This window comes from Phoca vitulina, unplaced genomic scaffold, assembly GCF_004348235.1.
Source record: "Phoca vitulina isolate PV1807 unplaced genomic scaffold, GSC_HSeal_1.0 scaffold33, whole genome shotgun sequence".
NCBI classification, from domain to species: domain Eukaryota; kingdom Metazoa; phylum Chordata; class Mammalia; order Carnivora; family Phocidae; genus Phoca; species Phoca vitulina.
In genome coordinates this window covers 2,156,845-2,174,656 of record NW_022589736.1, presented here as the reverse complement: position 1 = coordinate 2,174,656, position 17,812 = coordinate 2,156,845, and the positions used below count along the sequence as shown (strand labels likewise).

The 17,812-nt window shown below is 57.9% G+C and overlaps 1 protein-coding gene across 1 annotated transcript in view; it reads left to right on the top strand.

Moving 5' to 3' along the window:
- The window catches only part of RAB40C (RAB40C, member RAS oncogene family), a 27,805-nt gene extending 10,167 nt beyond the window's left edge, over nucleotides 1-17,638 (top strand). The window contains exons 3-7 of the mRNA XM_032425520.1: nucleotides 8,604-8,664; nucleotides 9,174-9,234; nucleotides 14,835-14,912; nucleotides 15,149-15,371; nucleotides 15,872-17,638. Coding sequence (XP_032281411.1) covers nucleotides 8,604-8,664; nucleotides 9,174-9,234; nucleotides 14,835-14,912; nucleotides 15,149-15,371; nucleotides 15,872-16,152 — 704 coding nt within the window. The 3' untranslated portion in view covers nucleotides 16,153-17,638. The remainder of the gene's footprint in view (nucleotides 1-8,603; nucleotides 8,665-9,173; nucleotides 9,235-14,834; nucleotides 14,913-15,148; nucleotides 15,372-15,871) is intronic.
- Nucleotides 17,639-17,812: the final 174 nt, after the last annotated feature.

Genomic DNA, 17,812 nt, shown 5'->3' with positions numbered 1-17,812 from the left:
AGTGTGTGTTTGCATTTCTGGTAGATACTGCTGGTCTTGGTTCTTGCTTTGGACTGAATGCTTGTGTCTGCCAGAATTCACATCTTCACACCTGACTCCCCCAGGTGATGGTCAGGGGTGGGGCCCTTGGGAAGGGACTTAGTCACGAGGGTGGAGCCTCCGGAATGGGATCAGTGCCCTTGTCAAAGAGACCCAGAAAGCTCCTTGGCCCCTCCTGCTGTTTGTGACCCAGGAAGCCAGCCCTCACCAGACACGGACTCTGCTGGCGCCTTGTCTCCAACTTCCAGCCTCCAGAGCCGAGAGAAGTCAGTCTCTGTTGTTTGTAAACCACCCAGTTGATGGTATTTTGGCACAGCAGCCCCAAGCCGACGAAGAAATTACCACAAACTGAGGGGCTTAAAGCAGCACCCACTTCCCAGCGGTTTCTATGGGTCAGAAACCCAGTCACAGCTTAGCTGGGTCCTCACAAGGTCTCTCTCGGGCTGCAGTCAGGTGTGGGCTGCAACAGAAAGAATCCTTTTTTTTTTTAAGATTTTATTTTATTTATTTGACAGAGAGAGACACAGCAAGAGAGGGAACACAAGCAGGGGGAGTGGGAGAGGGAGAAGCAGGCTCCCCACAGAGCGGGGAGATCCCAGGACCCTGGGATCACGATCTGAGCCAAAGGCAGATGCTTAACGACTGAGCCACCCTGGCATCACAAACTTTTTTTTTTTTTTTTAAAGATTTCTTTATTTGAGAGAGAGTGTGTGAGTGCACGTGTGTCCCAGGAGGGAGGGGCAGTGGGAGAGAGAATCTCAAGCAGACTCCCCGCTGAGCACGGAGTTGGATCCCGTGACCCTGAGATCATGACCCGAGCCATAATCGAGAGTCCAAAGCTCAACTGACTGAGCCCCCCAGACACCCCAGAGAATCCTTTTCAAGTTTGTGGGGCTGTTGGCGGTACCCGCCACCTCACTTCCAAGGCACACGGGGCTCTGCCTAGGGCGGCTTGCTTCGTAGAACCAGCAAGGTAGAGAATCTGCCAGTGGGACAGTCCCATGTAGCATGATCACAGAGGGACATCTGTCACCTTGGCCTCACTCCAAGGGTCAGAAGCAAGTCTTCGTTCCCACCACCCTCTGGGGGAGGGGTGTACCGTGTACCCAGGGGCGTGAGTGCCGGGAGGCAGGACCCCGTGTCCACACAGGAGTGCCTGCCACATTGCCCAGTGCCGCCTCTGTGTCTACCGGGGATGTGTGGAATCCCTGTTTATGTCCCCAAGCACGCTGTGTGGTGTGAGGCGCAGTTCCTGGGAGTAGGCCTGTGCTGCGGCCTTCCCCTTGGACGAGAAGCGTGAAGGCCACTCAGGTGCTTTAGGCTGCACGTGTGTGTGCAGGAGGGCTGCCTGGGCCTGGGCCCGCCAGGACGACTGCTGTGTGCGTCCCAGGGCATTCTGTGCGTCCACCTGTGTCATGGGGAGCTTTTTCTGCTTCCTAGAAGACCCCAACATTCCTCTTCTGCTTCTTGTCTGTCTTTGGGGACTTGGGAGAGCTTGTTTTCCCTCCTTAGGGAGTAACCGTTAAGCAATAGCTGCCTGTCTTGGGTTTAGACGTCTTGTTGGAAGCACACGGGGTGTGCCTTGGTTGGAGAACGACTCGAGCCTTCCCCCTGGGAGGCATGATCTGGGGGCTCCGCCCGCTGTGTCGCTGTTGGAGCCTGCTGTGACCTCAGTGGGTGGCCTGCCTCGCCGTGAGGGCTTGGAGCTGGTGGTCCGCACTACCCAGGGGCACTCCCAGCCATCCCTGGATGCCGCTCCCCTATCAGGAGCCGCTGCAGTGGGGAGAGCCTGTGGGGAATGGCTTCCTCTCCCTCTTCCACTTCCAAAGGAAGACACCAGTTAGCACTTCTGTTTCTTTCTTTTTTTTTTTTTTAAGATTTTGTTTATTTATTTGACAGCGAGAGAGAGAGAGAGAGAGAGCGCGCACGCACAAGCAGGGGGAGGGACAGAGGGAGAAAGAGACTCCCTGCTGAGCGGGGAGCCAGACATGGGGCTCGATCGCAGGACCCAGAGATCATGACCCGAGCTGAAATCCAGAGTAGCTGCCCAGCTGGCTCAGTCGGTAGAGCATGTACCCCTCTTGTTCTCCGGGTCGTGAGTTCAAGCCCCATGTTGGGCAAAAAACTTACTTTAAAAAAAAAAGTCCTGTGGCTTTTAATCGTGTTGTAAAGTAGCTGGATAATTACACGTTAAGTGTTGCCGTTTCTTCCATAAAGACTGGGACCTCAGACAGGAAGGAGGTGACAGATGACCTGTCCGGGCAGGCGATGTCCTTCCTTGCCCTCTCCCTTCAGGTGGGTCTGACAGGTGTGTGGGAAATGCCCACACCCAGAGGTCCGCCCGGTTGTGTGTAGTGGTCTTCATTCTGAACAGTGGAAAATTGAACCGACAGTCTTGATTGATACAGCAAATCAAGCTGACCAGGCAGACGGCTGAAGCTGTCTGGTTCCTCTTCGTGTGTTCTCTGCCTGAGCACCATGTCATTCCTAGTGACAGTGGGTTTTCTTGGAGGTCGGTGGTCCTGAGTCCGTGCTGACAGGCGTGTGAGCTCTGGTGAAGCTCTGAAGGAGGGAGCGGAAGAGAGTGTGACTCGTAGCCTGTCCGTCTGCCGACTCCTGACGGGACAGCACACATCAGCTCCAGCCAGCAGGGTGGCTCTTGTCCAAGTCACCCTTGACAGGCTGGCCGTCTGGCCACAGATGCCCCACAGGTGACAGGCGCACCCCTGCCAAGGGTGAGAAGCCAGGGGAGACAGACGCCCACAGCTGTGCTCACACGTCCTGGTGAAGTGGGTCTCTGTGAGCAGGGTGGGTGCCTTGGTGAGCTCCCCCGGCACCACCAGGAAGGGGGTGACTATCAAAAACAAGAACACCAGTCAGCAGCCCGTAATTACAGTGTTCCTGCTCCTCCAGCATCCGCCGGTGTTTCCCCAGGGCCGGGAGCTGCCCCCGTCGCCCTGCCTGGGCTGTGGTGCAGGGACGTGGCGTCATGGCGCTGTCGGCAGGTGCCGTCCTCAGCCATGTCAGGCCCTCTGGGGCCAGTACTTTGTAGCGTCCCCTGTACTGTCCTGAGAAGCAGTGAGTTTGATCTGCAGGTCATCCATGCCATCCACGTGCAGAACTAGAACGTGTACACGCAGCGTATCTGTAACGTGAGGGGTAAGAGGGGCAGTGCACCCTAAATCGCTTGTGCTCTGATCCAGGTGTACTAGACGCTGACAAGATGACAGTAGAAATGTACCTGGTGCAGGTGTTACTAAGGGGGAGGTGGGTTTTTTTCAAAATGGTAAAGAACTTTTGGTAAAATTCTGAACCAACAAGACCCCCGTGATTCACAAGGTGGTGGCATCCCTGCCAAATGTGGTGTGCGGATAGGGCTTGCACACTGTGCAAGACGGGTCTTCACGCAGAGTGAGGTCCGCAGGTGCTTCCTGTACAAATACCTGCCAGACGCTGGAGCTGTTTGTGGGACTCAGGACTGTTCCCTCTGGTGCACAGCGATCATGTGCACGGCAGTTCACCTGTGGTCCCTGGCCTGTGTCTCCTGAGTCTGTGACAACAACACATGTCCCCTCACAGGGACCCTCTGTAGCTCTCCGTCCGGGTGCAGGTGTGGGACAGCCACGACGCAAGCCCCTGTTGTTCCCGAAACCGCGCTTGGTGTATAGTAGAAACATAAACAGTAATTTGTGTCGAGTGAATTGCCACTCCCTTGAGAAACCCCGTAACACAGTAGAAAGGACATTCTTGGGAACTTGTGGCCCCGTCAGGTGAGAGAGGCTGAGTGTGTGGGACGCAGTACCGCGGGATGAAGCGCAGAGGCCTGAAGCCTGGCTGTGAGGTGCAGGCAGGACCCCATGCCCTTGGGCCCTCTGGTACTGAAGCCAGGGCGGGGGCCGAGCGGGGACATGGGAGGTCTGCTCCCTGGGAGAAGCGGGTACGGCGGAGGGCCCTGGCCGCCCCTGCTGCTGGTGCTCAGGTAGCGTCCCGTGCTGCCCAGAGGCAGCAGCTAGTTCTTTGCAGGAACAGCCCCCAGTCCAAGACGAGGGACCTCCGTACACCCCGAGGTGCCTGACAGCTCCATCGTGAGCCCCACTTGAGCAGAGTCACCTGGACTTCCTGCAGCTTCTTGGGGTCTCCGAGGGCTGGTGGACAGCCAGTCACCACACAGTGTGAGGAAAGACATCTGAGAACCTTAACAATCCGGTAATTAGTGTTGCCTGAGATACAAAGAGATACTGCGTCCAAGAACTAGGAACAGAATGTTATTTGAAAAGAGCGTTCAGAGGGCCAGAAAGAGCATTGAGAAATGAGGTCAGAAAGAGCAGCAGAATTTTTTGAAGGGTCAGAGGAGAATGGTAAAGTTGAGGACAGCTCCCGGAGCATGGAACAGAAGCACAGAGATGAGAGGACTGGCTATTAGCTAGGAGTGGGACACATCAGCTGCGATGTGGGATTGCTGGAGTCACCGAATGGGCCCTGGGCTGCACTGACACGGGAAAGACCCCCCAGAACACTGGGCAAATAACTGCTTCAAGAGCTCTCGCGTGGGAAGGGTTGGGAATCAGAGCAGCACCTGTCTCCCCGGGCACTGGTCAGCTGCCGTTGGCCCCCACTGGCCTCCCAGTGCCCTGTGTCTGTCCAGAGAGTGTTCCCAGTTCTGGGGCCCGAGACTTGGCCACCCAGTATGACCCCCACCCTGCGTGTGAGCTGCTCCCGTCACCTCAGGAGGCCTGGTCACCCCCACATGCACCCAGGCAGTTATCCGAGCCCCCACCAGCTGATTCTGATGGTCGTGCCCGGGCTGTCCAAGATTCCGTGTTTTGAGCAGTTTTTCAAAGAGGGGCTCAGTGTTCATGGACTGCTGGGGTGAGGCAGGGGGAGTGTGACTGCAGTCCTCCAGCATCAGATCTGGAGACCCAGGACTTGTCGGAGCTGCCTGAGCAGTGACGTTTAGTTGACGCTATCCCTGGTGAGGCACGGAGAGTCTGCTTTCCCACAGGCAGGCCTCTCTCTGTGGACTTGTGGGTCTGTATCTTCTGAGACTTTATGAAGTACACCGTACGTTTTTGTCCAGATTTGGGAGGTGGGGATGAGGGGCAGGGTAGGCATGAAGGATATATTTGAAATTTTGGTGCCCATGTGAATCTGTCAGCCTGGGGCTCTCCGCCCTGTCAGGAGCTCTCGGCCGGCGGCCAGGCCGTCCGTAGCTGGGCCCCGCTGTCCACTTCCCTCAGTCCCCTCACACAGGCTGCTCAGCCTTCTGTGGGGGCCGTGAGGGCTCCTGGCAAGGTGGGGTGGGGGGCGGGCATGGCTCCCTGCCGCCTCCGAGCTCTCCTCTGCAGCCTTCCCTGAAAGCCCTGTGCTCCGGGGAGCCCTCAGACCCAGCCGGGCGGGCTGTGCAGCAGGACAGGTTGAAAACGGAGCAGACCCTTCCTTGGGATAGCTCCCAGCTCTGCGTGCTCATTGGCCTGCTGTGTGCTTGGCAGGGCGTTTAGCGCCGCTGCTGGAGAGCGGAGCCTGCACCCCAAAGTCACGGCGCCATCGGGATGGTGATGCGTGCGGTGGAACGTGGGCAGACAGAGCCGCAAGGCGCCCAGCTGCATTCCGCATTCGCCACACCGCACCTCGTCTCCTGGGCCTTTGCTGGGCACACCCTCCTCCCTGCCACTCCCAGCTGGGCCTTGGGAGTCACCTCGGGGTGACTGGGCAGCACCCTTTCGCGGGGAGCCTCGAAGAGGTGCCGGGGAGTGTCCCGTCCCCTAGCCCCCAGCCTGCTGGGCTGACCCGCCACCTGGAGGTGATGTTGCCCAGAGCATGGGCGTCCATATCCACAGCCTTTCTGGTCACCGCCGTTTCTGTCTCGCAGGAGGTGTAGATCCAGGACCAAAAAGAGGCAAGTCCCGGGCCAGATCTGTGCTTCCTGTTTGACAGAATTACAGGAGCTCCCACCCAGGACCGAGGATGCTTGAGCGGACGCCAGTCGGGGAACATGGAACAGAAGCATAGAGATGAGAGAACTGGCTGGGGGGTACGGGTGGGGACAGGCCTGAGTTTGCTTCTTCCTGCGGAGTGTTTCTTTCGCTTGAGAATACGTGCAAGAGAGTGTTCTCTCCCTTTTCTTCTAATTGTGGTAAAATACACGTTAACAGGAAGTTTGCCCCCTTCGCCGTCTTTAGGCGCACAGCTCATTCCCGCTCTTGTGGGACCACGACCACTGTCCGTCCACAGAGCTTTTCCATCTTCCCAAACTGAAGCTCTGTCCCCATGAATCGCTGACTCCCCACCTGCCCCCGCCCCTGGTGACCTCCATCCACCTTCTGTCTCCAGGGATCTGACGGCTCGAGGGGCCTCGAGAAGCAGAATCCCGCCATATTTGTCTTCCTGCCACAGTCTTATCTCCCCGAGTGTGATGCCCTCCGGGCCCACCCCTGTGGGAGCACACGTTGGCCTGTCCTCCCCATTAGGGCTGAACACTGGTCCACTGCATGGACAGACCACACTTTTCCCTTCGTCTGCCAGTGGACACATGAGCTGCTTCCACCTTTTGGCGGCTGTGGACAGTGCGGCTGTGAGCATGGGTGTGGAAATACATCCGTAGTTGATTCCTTGCTTTCACTTCTTTTAGTTGTAAGCCGGAAGTGGAATTTCTGCATCAGATAGTAATTCTGTGTTTGAGTTTTTGAGGAGCCACCAGGCTGTTTTCCACGTGGCGGCTGCACCCTTCCCCACCCGCACCACAGTGCCCGAGGGCTCCAGCTTCTTCACACCCTCACCAGCACCTGTGATTTTCTTTGTTTTTTTCTCTAATAACCATCTAAATGGTGTGAGTTGACATCTCATTGTGGTTTGATTTGCATTTCCCTGATGCTGAGTGGGGTTGAGCACCTTTCTATGTGCGTATTGCTCATTTGTGTATCCTCTTTGGAGAAATGTCTATTCAGGTCTTTTGCCCATTTTTAATTGGGTTGTTTTTGGTATCGAGTTGTAGCATTTCTTTCTATATTGTGGATACCAGTCTCATCAGATATGTGATTTGCAAATGTTTTCTCCTGTTTTGTCGGAGAGGAAAACAGGACGTTTTCATTCTGTTAATGTCCTTTGATGCATGGGAGCCAGGTTTTCATGCACAGCTGGGAGTTGGCCGGGCAGAAGGACAGTGAGGGTAGAGGCCCCAGTGCCAGGGTTGGGGGTGTGCCATGTGCACATGATGCGTGTGTGAACAACACCTGCATTAAAAATGCCCATTTTTGGGACACCTGGGTAGCTCAGTCGGTGAAGCGTCTGCCTTCGGCTCAGGTCATGTTCCCGGGGTCCTGGGATCGAGCCGCACATCGGGCTTCTTGCTCCACGGGAAGCCTGCTTCTCCCCCTGATTGTCCTAGTTTTCTCTCTCTCTCTCTCAAATAAATAAATAAAATCTTTTAAAAAAAAGACCGTTGGGACGCCTGGGTGGCTCATTCAGTTACACGTCTCCCTTCAGCTCAGGTCACCACCCCAGGGTCCTGGGATCAAGTCCCGCATCGGGCTCCTAGCTCAGCAGGGAGTCTGCTTCTCCCTCTGCCTCTCCCCCTGCTTGTGCTTTTGCTCTTGTGCCCTCTCCCTTTCTCAAATAAATTAATTAAATTAAAATAAATAAAAAAAAACAGGGCGCCTGGATGGTTTAGTTGGTGGAGCATGTGACTCTTGATCTCGGGACTGTGGGTTCAAGCCCCACATTTGGTCTAGAGTATGCTTTAAAAAAATGGGGTGCCTGGCTGGTTCAGTCGGTTAAGCATCCGACTCTTGGTTTCGGCTCAGGTGGTGATCTCAGGGTCGTGAGATTGAGCCCTGTGTCAGGCTCTGCGCTCAGTGCAGAGTCTGAGATTCTGTCTCCCTCTCTCTGTCCCTTCCCCTGCTGACACTCTCTCGCTCTCTCAATTAAATAAGTAAAATCTTAAAATAAAAATAAAAAATAAACCTTAAAAAAAAGCCCATTTTCAAGCCCTCTTGGAGCAAGTGTTATAAAGTCAAGAAACTGATGAGATTTTTAAGGTTTAGGAATGGAAGAGGGAAGACATAGCTTGTGGGAAGTTTCTGGATGGCCCACAGACCACTTGAAGATGTTCCATGTAAGCTAAGTGTCCCTGCTCCTACTCTTTTACTCATAAAAGAGTAAAAACAAAAACTGAAGCTAGGGCAAGCGTGGGTTTTGCAGAGAGCTCTCCAGAGAGATGGCATTTTAGAGATTACTTGCCCCTTCATCATGCTCCCAGCACGCTCCAGTCGTCAGTACCCAGGGGCTACAGTGAACCAAGAACGCAGACACCCTTAGCCTCTGGGAGGTCGATGTCAGGACCCAGACGAAGCAGGTCAGCACGGAGACGAGCCTCCTCCCTCCGCCCTGCGGCTGTCAGCACCCAGCACGCACTCTCGGGGCGACACTGGGGTGGCCTGCTTGGGTTGCTGGTCTGGAGCCACGGGAAGGCACCAGGTGGGGGTGGCACGGCCCTTGGCCCTGGCACGGTGGGTCCTGGTGGGCCTTTCCCCATGTGTCGCCTGCAGCTACCCTCTGCTTCCTTCCAGGAATCGACTATAAGACGACCACCATCCTGCTGGATGGACGGCGGGTCAAGCTGGAACTCTGGTGAGTCAGGCCCTGCGGGGCGAGGTATCCGGGGCAGGGACTGCAGCACCTCAGTGTCACTGTGCGATGCCTCAAGTGAGTCAGGAGTCCTCAGAGACAGGGTGGCATCCTGTTGACCCTCCCTGGAATAGCCGTTTGCACAGACCCTGTGTCCCTGTGGAACGGACTCTGATGCAGAAACCAGAAGTCTGGGCTGTTTGGTCTGATAGAGCCCAGCTCCCTTTGGCCCAGAAACACTCATTTCCACTGTGACCATGGCCCCTCTGCCCTTGCTCTTCCCTGGGCTACACATGAAGGAGCATTTTCCAGAACCTCAGCAGGAGGCGTGAATTCCCACAGTGGTGGGGTTCTCCAGCCCAGCAGGGCAAGGTTCCAAGGCACACAGGCCCATGGAGGTCCGCCAGGGTGAGCTGTGGAGTGGGAGGGGGCAGGGGCCAGCGCCTCACCGGGATGACACTGTGCATGCTGGGGTCCCATGGGCTGCATCCCCCAACCCCCCTGTGTTTCAGGGACACCTCGGGCCAAGGCAGGTTTTGCACCATCTTCAGGTCCTACTCCAGGGGCGCACAGGTAAGCCCAGCGACCGTGCCGGTGCTGTTCTCCAGGATGACCCCCTCCCGCTGCTGTGCTGTCAGACCCCAGCGTGCGTGATTCTTTCTAAGCCAAGTTTGACATCTGAACACCAGGCTTCCACTGGGGGTCTAACCTTGGGTGCCCTCTGTGCCCATCGGCTCCCATGGCTCCTGCTGGTGGAGGTGCCACAGGAGGTGTGCTGAGACCCTTGGAGATGCTGCTCAGTCATCCAGTTCCCCGGGAAGAAGAGGTGACCTCTCTGGACTTGGATGTGCTGATGGAGGGGGCTGCCTGGGGAGGCAAGCCCGTCTCAGGGCTGGGGGCTCCGGAGTGGGCTGGCCTGGATCACTGACGAGGATAGTGGAGCCTGAGCCTTGGAGCCGCCATGGAAGGGGCTGCTGTGGGTCCTCAGTGGGGCAGGGCGGTGTGCAGGGATGTGGGCACCTGCTCGTTTCTGTCTGCATCCTCTGGGTTCCCCCCAACATACTTGTGTGCCAACTGGATCTGTATGTGGTTCGAGGCTAGAAGGAGAAGGGAAAGTAGCTGTGTGCCCAGATCTGCTCTAGACTCTCACTGCGGGGTCAGAGTGAGTGGTCTGGATGCAGGACCAGTCTTGTCTGTGCTGCAGGGCAGGCCGTGACCCCCAGGCTTCTGGAATTGCTGAGGAGACCCCTGAAGTCAGATCTGCTGTGCACCGCAGGCAGGAGCCCCTGGCTGTGTGGGGTGTGGGCTCCAAGGGGGCTGCCTGTCACCCCACACACACTCTGGCTGGGGCTTGGGGGGAGCCCCACGGGCATCTGTTTTGCTTTCTGAGCAGTGATTAATGTCCAGCACTGCGCCACCCCCCCTTCCCCCCCCACCCCCTGTGCTACTCTTTCTGCTCTATGGGACCTGGGAAGCCAGAGGGAAATTTCGTCTGTGATGGAGTCAGACTGAGTCCAAGGAGGTGTTGACAGGAACACCCAACCCAGCCCTTCCTCCAGGGCCTTCCTGAGTGGGAGCCTCTCCAGCGTTCGGGGAGGGAGGAAGACCCTGAATGGGGCCTTCGTCTGCGCTCTGCTGAGGTTGGCCAGGAGCTCCTGTCCTGGGAGCTGGCACAGAGGAGTGAGCCCCGCTCCTGCAGCCGCTGGCTTGGGGACGTCACCAGTGTTCACGCCGGTGTCGACGGCGCCCTGCAGAGCTGCCATAACTGGGGTGCCACTGGGAGCAGCTGATCCTCCATGACAAAACACAGAAGGACCTCGGGGAGTGGGGTGCCACTTTGGGGCATTTGTCAGCAGCCCCGTCCCCACCAGGGGTGGGTTAAGTAGCAGGAACGGCCTGCAGCACCCAGCGCCCTTCAGGTGAGCGTGGGAGAGCTCAGGCACGCGGAAGCATGGTCCACGGCCCCTCTTATTTAAGGAAGGGACTGCGTGTGTGATTTTACATACACAAGATGAGATGTTGTAAACGCTCGTGTTCACTGTCGCGCACCCTGCGGTTACTGGTGAGCTCTCTTGTGCTCTTTTTGGTTTGAGTATTTTCAGTTGTGCTACGATAAACACATTACTTTTGTAATCAAGAGGAAAACGAAGAGCTGGGGCTCGCTCCCTTGGGTATGATGATTATGGGCTCCTGGCCTCAGCTGCCTGCCTGCTCTGAGTGTCAGCATGGGACAGACCACAGACACGTGCTTGTGAACAGACACTTAGGACCACGAGAGAAAGCCGGGAAGCAGCCTGCACGTTTGCCAGATGACACGTTTTCGGAAAGCAAGTTGCGTTCCCACGTCTGTTCTCAAGCGTCCAGCCTAGCCAGCTGTGTGTTGGCTGTTGCGTTTGCTTTGCTGGTTCTGGGGGTTCTTGTTGTTCTGGGGCCAGAGGAGCCCGTGGTAGGTCTCAGGCCTGGATGGGTGGCAGCAGGCGCCTGTCGTGCTCCCATCCCATCAGGCGGTGGCAGTGAACAGGTGTAGGGGGTCTGCAGGGTGGCACCCACCTGGGTTTGCAGCGGACGGCACCCAGAGTCGTGGGGCTTCTACTTGAGTTTTGTATTTCCTGTCACTCTCCTACCCTCACTTAAGACCAGAGAGAGGCCTTGCAGGTCCCTTAGGGCCCAGGTCACAGAAGCCCCTGGCCAAGCCCTGGCTACTCTCACCTGCCCCACAACAGTGCTGTCTTGTGGCTCTTGCCATGAGTACTTTCTTTCCATGGCCCATGTTTGCTGTTGCTGGGGTCTGAGGTGGCTACTCCTGTCCCTGGGAGGCTGGCGCTGTCGGCTGGGGTCCTCTGGAGTCCCCTGGGGTCCCCTGGGCTCAGTGCAAGGAGGGAGATGGGGGTGGGGTGGGGGGGGAGGTTCTGTTTCATGGAGGCTTTGGGGTCAGCTGGATTAGCACTGGGTGGAGCACGGCTAGGCACTGGTCTGGTGAGAGAGGGTTCAGTTCCTATGAAAAGGGGTTTCCTGTGGGAAATGGTCCAGGGCTCGCAGTTACCATGAAGTGAGTGCTGACGGGGGCACCAGCATGCCACCTGTCACTGCCCAGGTGGGTGGGCATATGGGCCGGGAGCCGTTAGACAGCTGCTCCCCATTTTCTGTGCTGCTTGTGGGAGTGTAGGCAGCGGCTTTCACTCACAGTATTCTGTTCCTTGGGAGCTTTACCATACAAAATGCATTACACATGCCAAAAGTTAAATTCATGAAAAATGCACCTCTGTACCTCGGTTGGGGTGGTGGTGGCACAGGTATGTTCACATTTGTCCAAACTCATCCAACTGTTCATACTTAAAATCTGTGCCTCTTCTGAGGGACAAGCTGTAGCTCAGAAGTAATAACCTTGGGGCACCTGGGTGGCTCAGCCGGTTAAGCGTCAGACTCGGACTCTTGGTTTTGGCTCAGGTCATGATCTCAGGGTCGTGAGATCGAGCCCTGCATCGGGCTCCACGCTCAGCACAGAGTCTGCTGGAGATTCTCTCCCTCTGCCCCTCCCCGCCCCCTGCACATGTGTGTGCTCTCCTAAATCAACAGAAATAACCTTGATAGAATAAGGGCACCAACCCCTGGGCCCCGCAGTTCCACTTGTCTGGATTTTATCTTCCAGTGCTGGGGGGGGGGTTTCTTCGCAGGTGTCGCTGATAAGATTAGGTGAAATAACCTGAGCGCCAACAGGGATACTACCTGATGAGCCTGGCGGAAGGTGCTGGCTGCTGTGGGGCAGGGGGTCCTGGGTGGGGGCTGGGCAGCGTGCACCGTGACCTGGTCTGGGTCAGGAATAAGACAGGAACCAGTTATTCCTGGAGGGATGGGGAGGAGTTCTGTTTGTACCCTGGAGTACCCACTCATTTAAAAAGCCTGAGCACGTAGGACTTCCGTTGATGACAGAAGTATAATATAGTGAAATTTATTCGTCCTTCCTCCTCCTTTGGAACTCACAGCTGGAACCCCTTGGGGTATTCTGGTAATGAAGAACCTGGCCTTGGTTTCTCAGCTGTCCCGCCTGTGCGTGATGCCACCTGTCCTTCCCGGCCACATGCATGATCATTTTCGGTCCCTGCTGCCTACAGTGTGACCCGCTGTGTGTCCTTCCTCCCTGTGACGGGTGTGTGTGGGGTGTCTCCTCTGTCAAGCCCCAGCCCGTCAGACTGGGGCAGCCCCAGACGGGTGGTGGTCGTCGGAGGTTGGGAGGGACAGCCAGGGGTTCCCCAGCGGCCGAGGGGTACAGCTGACACCTGAGCCCAAGGGAGGAGCTTCTGCCCCCTTGCTTGAGCGCTTCAGCCTCACACAGGCTAGCAGAGCTGGAACGTGAGTCCCCGCCCGGACTTCCGGCATGTGGCTGTGCACGGAAACTGCCCTCTGTGAGTTGTTGAGGGTGGGTATCTCCCACGGTCTGCTGTGTGCCCACGTGCACTGCTCGGTGGGTCATCGGTGTGGTGTGCCCGTAGCTTGACTTACTCCGCAGTCCTGGGACTGCCTGTTTAGGCACAGTTCTCATGGGAACATCCTCGCTTATTTCTTGAAGGGGCGTTTCCAGGTTGGGGCGTCAGTGCCGTGGCCCTCCCTGCACACCAACTGGAGGCTTTGTTCCCTGTGCCCCAAGCAGCGGGATTCGCACCCAGCTACTCACGGGTCCCGTCCAGTCCTACTCTCCAGCGTCCCCGAAACGGGTGCCTTAGCCCTTGACTTCACATGGGTCTGGGCCCATCTGTCCCGAAGGCTGTCCCTCCAGGCCTGGCTCTTCCTCCCCAGCGAGTGTCCCTTCCCGGTCGGCACGTGGCTCCGCACTGCTCAGCTTGAGGCTTTCCGGCCAGAGAGTGGGATTTTGACCTTTGTGTTTACAAGACCTAGGGGCCACGCTTTTGTCTCCCAGAATTGGAAGGACAGTTTTGAGGGGCAGGGCTCATGGTGAGATGGAGGGTGCCCTGTTTTCTTTGATCTCAGCTGCTCCGTGCGGTGTGTGACGGAGACACAGGCTGAACGCAGTCTTGCTGGGGCAGGACAGGGTGGGTCCCGAGCCTGCTTCAGTGTGGCACATAGGGGCAGAGAGAGACAGGGGCCCGCAGCTGCACTCGCTTGGTGGAGTCCCCTCTCTGAGGCTTGTGATAGGTCCCTGAGATATCTAGGGCAGGGACGACGGGCGAGTCATGCAGGTGCACATAGCCCAGAGCTGAGCTCCGACTAATTGGTCTCTGAGGGATATGGCGGGAAAGTCCCCGTAGCAAATGCTCTGCCCGGCTGGTGGGGGCCTGCCAGAGTGACTGGCGTCCTGCTCTGCAAGTTTGGGTTGGAACGCAGAGCCCCCTCCGCTCAGCCCCTGGGTGCCCCGGGCAGAGCAGGCACACTGTTGGACGGAGTGTGGGGACCTGGCTGCTGTCTGCCTGCCAGGCTTGTCCGCAGGGCCTGCCGCACCCTGTAGACCTGTGTAGACTGCCTGTGTTACTTGAGTGATTTTTATTTTATTTTATTTTTTTTTTAAAGATTTTATTTATTCATCTGAGAGAGAGAGAATGAGAGACAGAGAGCATGAGAGGGAGGAGGGTCAGAGGGAGAAGCAGACTCCCTGCCGAGCAGGGAGCCCGATGCGGGACTCGATCCCGGGACTCCAGGATCACGACCTGAGCCGAAGGCAGTCGCTTAACCAACTGAGCCACCCAGGCGCCCCAACTTGAGTGATTTTTAAATGATCACAGGTTAATGCGTACAGTGTGTTTACAGCAAAGAAGTTGAAAAAATGCCTATTGTCCCAGCCAAGTATCCCAGATGGGGAGGGGGCAGCATTGAGCCCACGAGATGCCCCGTTGCCATCACCCCACACAGAGGGCATCCGGGCAACACGGGCCTGGCCTCAGTGAGGAGACGGATACGGAGCTGGCCAGACGGCATGCAGAGCCGGTACCAGGGCTGCCTCCGAAACATGAGAGTCTCAAAGCCATGCATCTCCCACCTTGCCGTGTGTTTAAGTAACCCCCACATGATCTACTGGAAAGCCGGCTGGCCGGAGCCGAGTGCCCTGGCCCCACCTGTTCTGGGAGGGAGCGGTGCTTGGCCGCAGCGGGCACTGTGCCCGGCACAGGACCCCTTCCATCCAGGCGGCCCCAGGCCTCTCGACGCCCGCGTCTCCCTTGCAGGGGATCCTCCTGGTATATGACATCACCAACCGCTGGTCCTTTGATGGCATCGACCGGTGGATCAAGGAGATCGATGAGGTAGGTGTGCACCCGCGGATACCCCTTCAGGGTCACCCTTCCCAGGTGTACACACTCCCATCCCCAGCAGGAAGCCGGGGGGGCCCCATTTGCTGCCCCCGGCTCTGTGTCCCCATAGCACTCGATGGTCAGAGAATGGACAGTGAGGGCCCTGCCCACTTTGGGGCCTGGGAGACAGTGCCAAGAGGGGGGTGTCCCATGTTCGTGCCTCTGCTGAGTCCTGTGCCCCCCCCAAGCATGCACCTGGGGTTCCCCGGATCCTGGTTGGGAATCGGCTGCACCTGGCCTTCAAGCGGCAAGTTCCAACAGAGCAGGCGCGTGCTTACGCGGAGAAGAATGGCATGACCTTCTTTGAGGTCAGCCCACTGTGCAACTTCAATGTCATCGAGTCCTTCACCGAGCTGTCCCGCATCGTGCTCATGAGGCACGGCATGGAGAAGATTTGGAGGCCCAACCGAGGTAAGGGGCTGCCCCGGGCTGTGGGCGAGAAAACGGAAACAGACTGGGGCTCCGGCAGCCCGCTTAGGGGCCGGCGTCCCGGGTTGCAGGGGAGGCCAGCTCTCCTCCACTGCTTCCCCGGCCCCCTGGCGGCTGAGCTGGCTAAGCTGGCTCTGTGTGGGGTCCTGGTGTTCCAGGAAGGGACCGTGCAGGACATCCTGTCTGCACCTCAGTGTTGGGAGGCAGTGCTGTGGACTCTGCCCCAGAGTGGAAAGGGAGCGGCTTCTAAGCCTGCCCTCTTAGAGCTGACCCATAAAGGTCCTGGCTGTGTGCTTCCCTGTCCCTCAGCCTGAGCCCCATCCCACCCGAGCTGCCAGAAGGGCCAGGGTGGCTGGAAGCCTATGTCTCCTGCCAGGACACTGGCAGCTGGGGTGGAGTGGTGGGTGTCCAGGGCAGCCCTCTCCAATCCTCGCAGTCTGACCTGTCCCTTCCCCCCACCGCGGTCTGACCCCCATGTGCAGTGTTCAGCCTGCAGGACCTCTGCTGTCGGGCCATTGTCTCCTGCACCCCCGTGCACCTCATCGACAAGCTCCCGCTGCCCGTCACCATCAAGAGCCATCTCAAGTCCTTCTCGATGGCCAATGGCATGAACGCCGTCATGATGCACGGGCGCTCCTACTCGCTGGCCAGTGGGGCAGGGGGCAGCAGCAACAAGGGCAACAGCCTCAAGAGGTCCAAGTCCATCCGCCCTCCCCAGAGCCCGCCCCAGAACTGCTCAAGGAGCAACTGCAAGATCTCCTAGCGGGCAGGCTGGGCACCACCCTGTCCAGTGCGCTCTGGGAGGGCTCGTGCTTGGGGAACGCTTCTGGCCGGGCGCTGGGCCTGGCGCCGTGTGCAGGGAAGGCTTTGGCCACACTGCCTCCCGGGAAGCGTGGGGGCACACGGCGCAGGCAGTGGTCTTCCGCCAGACAAGTTCCGTGGGACCGGAGAGAGCTGTGGGGGTCTCGGGGGATCAAGCCCGGGACCCCGCAGTGCGGTGCGGCTGGGAAGTGCCCAGGAGGCAGCTCTGCCTGGCTCCAGCCTCAAGGGGGTGCTGTCTCTGAGGACCCGGGAGGCCTGGCTCCCTTTCTTATTTATATGGAAGATGTTCACCTTTTTGTACATTTTTAAAGGACGGGCGGGGCAGCCTCCACGCAGCCACATGGTGAGCCCCCGTCAGCAGTGGGTTCAGGCTTTGGGACATTTGGAGAGGGGGAGGGGATTTGAGGCAAAGATGAGGAATCCCGGTCAGGGCTTCAACCTTTGAATTCAGACACTTCATGCGGGGTGTGGGCTGTGCAGCGGCGGGGGGGGACACGTGGAAGCTCTGGGCAGTGCACTCGGGCCCGTGGCTGCCTCCACCAGCCTTTGTGAACACGGGGGTCGGTGTGTGCCCCGAGATGATTGAGCGGCGGCTCCGGCCCCCAGCGGTCGGCGTGGTGTGGCCGCAGCTTCCTGGGCTCCCGCCAGCCCTCCTAGACAACATCCTGTGCAGTTCGGATGGGCTCTGGGCTGGGGGCAAGGGCTCCGTTCCCCAGTGGACTGCTGGTGTTTCTCAGACATTCCTGTGTCTCAGGGGAAGATGCAGAAGACACTCAGTGGGTGTACACCCACCCGCCCGCTTGTGTCCCGGGGCACCTGGACTCTGTCCTCACCAGATTCTGTTTCGCCGGCCTCGGATGTGACCCCACACCCGCTCCTTGCCTGGCGTCGGCCCTCATGGTCGCACGTCACCAAAACCTTTCTGACGCATCTCTTAGTGATGCTGCCTGGACTGGTCCCAGCGGTGGACCCCGAGCCTCTCCTGGAGACCCCACCAGCCAGCCCTGAGCAGGAGGCCTTGCCTCCTCCTGCCGCCTGCTGGCGACTTGGCCGCCGGTCACACTGGTGCTCAGCTCTACCTCCTCCTCACGGCCCTGCCCTCAGCTCTGGGACTCTACATGCTGTGTGTCTGGGAGGCAGGGCGGGGCTGCGGCCTGTGTGTGCGGGGCGTCTGGGGTCCCCAATGAGGCCTGGCCTCAGCAGGCTCAGGCAGGGGAGGCCACACCCATCCTGCCTTGCCTGCGGGGTTGGGGGGGGGGGGCTTTCTTTGGACTTTGAACCCAGTCACACAGACTTTGTTTTGAGGACGTGGACAGTCCTACGTTCACTTTATCAACACTACCCTTTGCTGCTGTCTGACACGCCATTCCTGTGCTCAGTTTGGACGGTTTTCCTTTCTTTGTACAGTAAACGTGATTCAGCTCTGATTGCCAGGCTGAGAGCCTCTGGTTTTATTTTTTTTATTTTTATTTTTTTTTTTTAAAGATTTTATTTATTTATTTGACAGAGAGAGACACAGCGAGAGAGGGAACACAAGCAGGGGGAGTGGGAGAGGGAGAAGCAGGCTTCCCGCCAAGCAGGGAGCCCGATGCGGGGCTCGA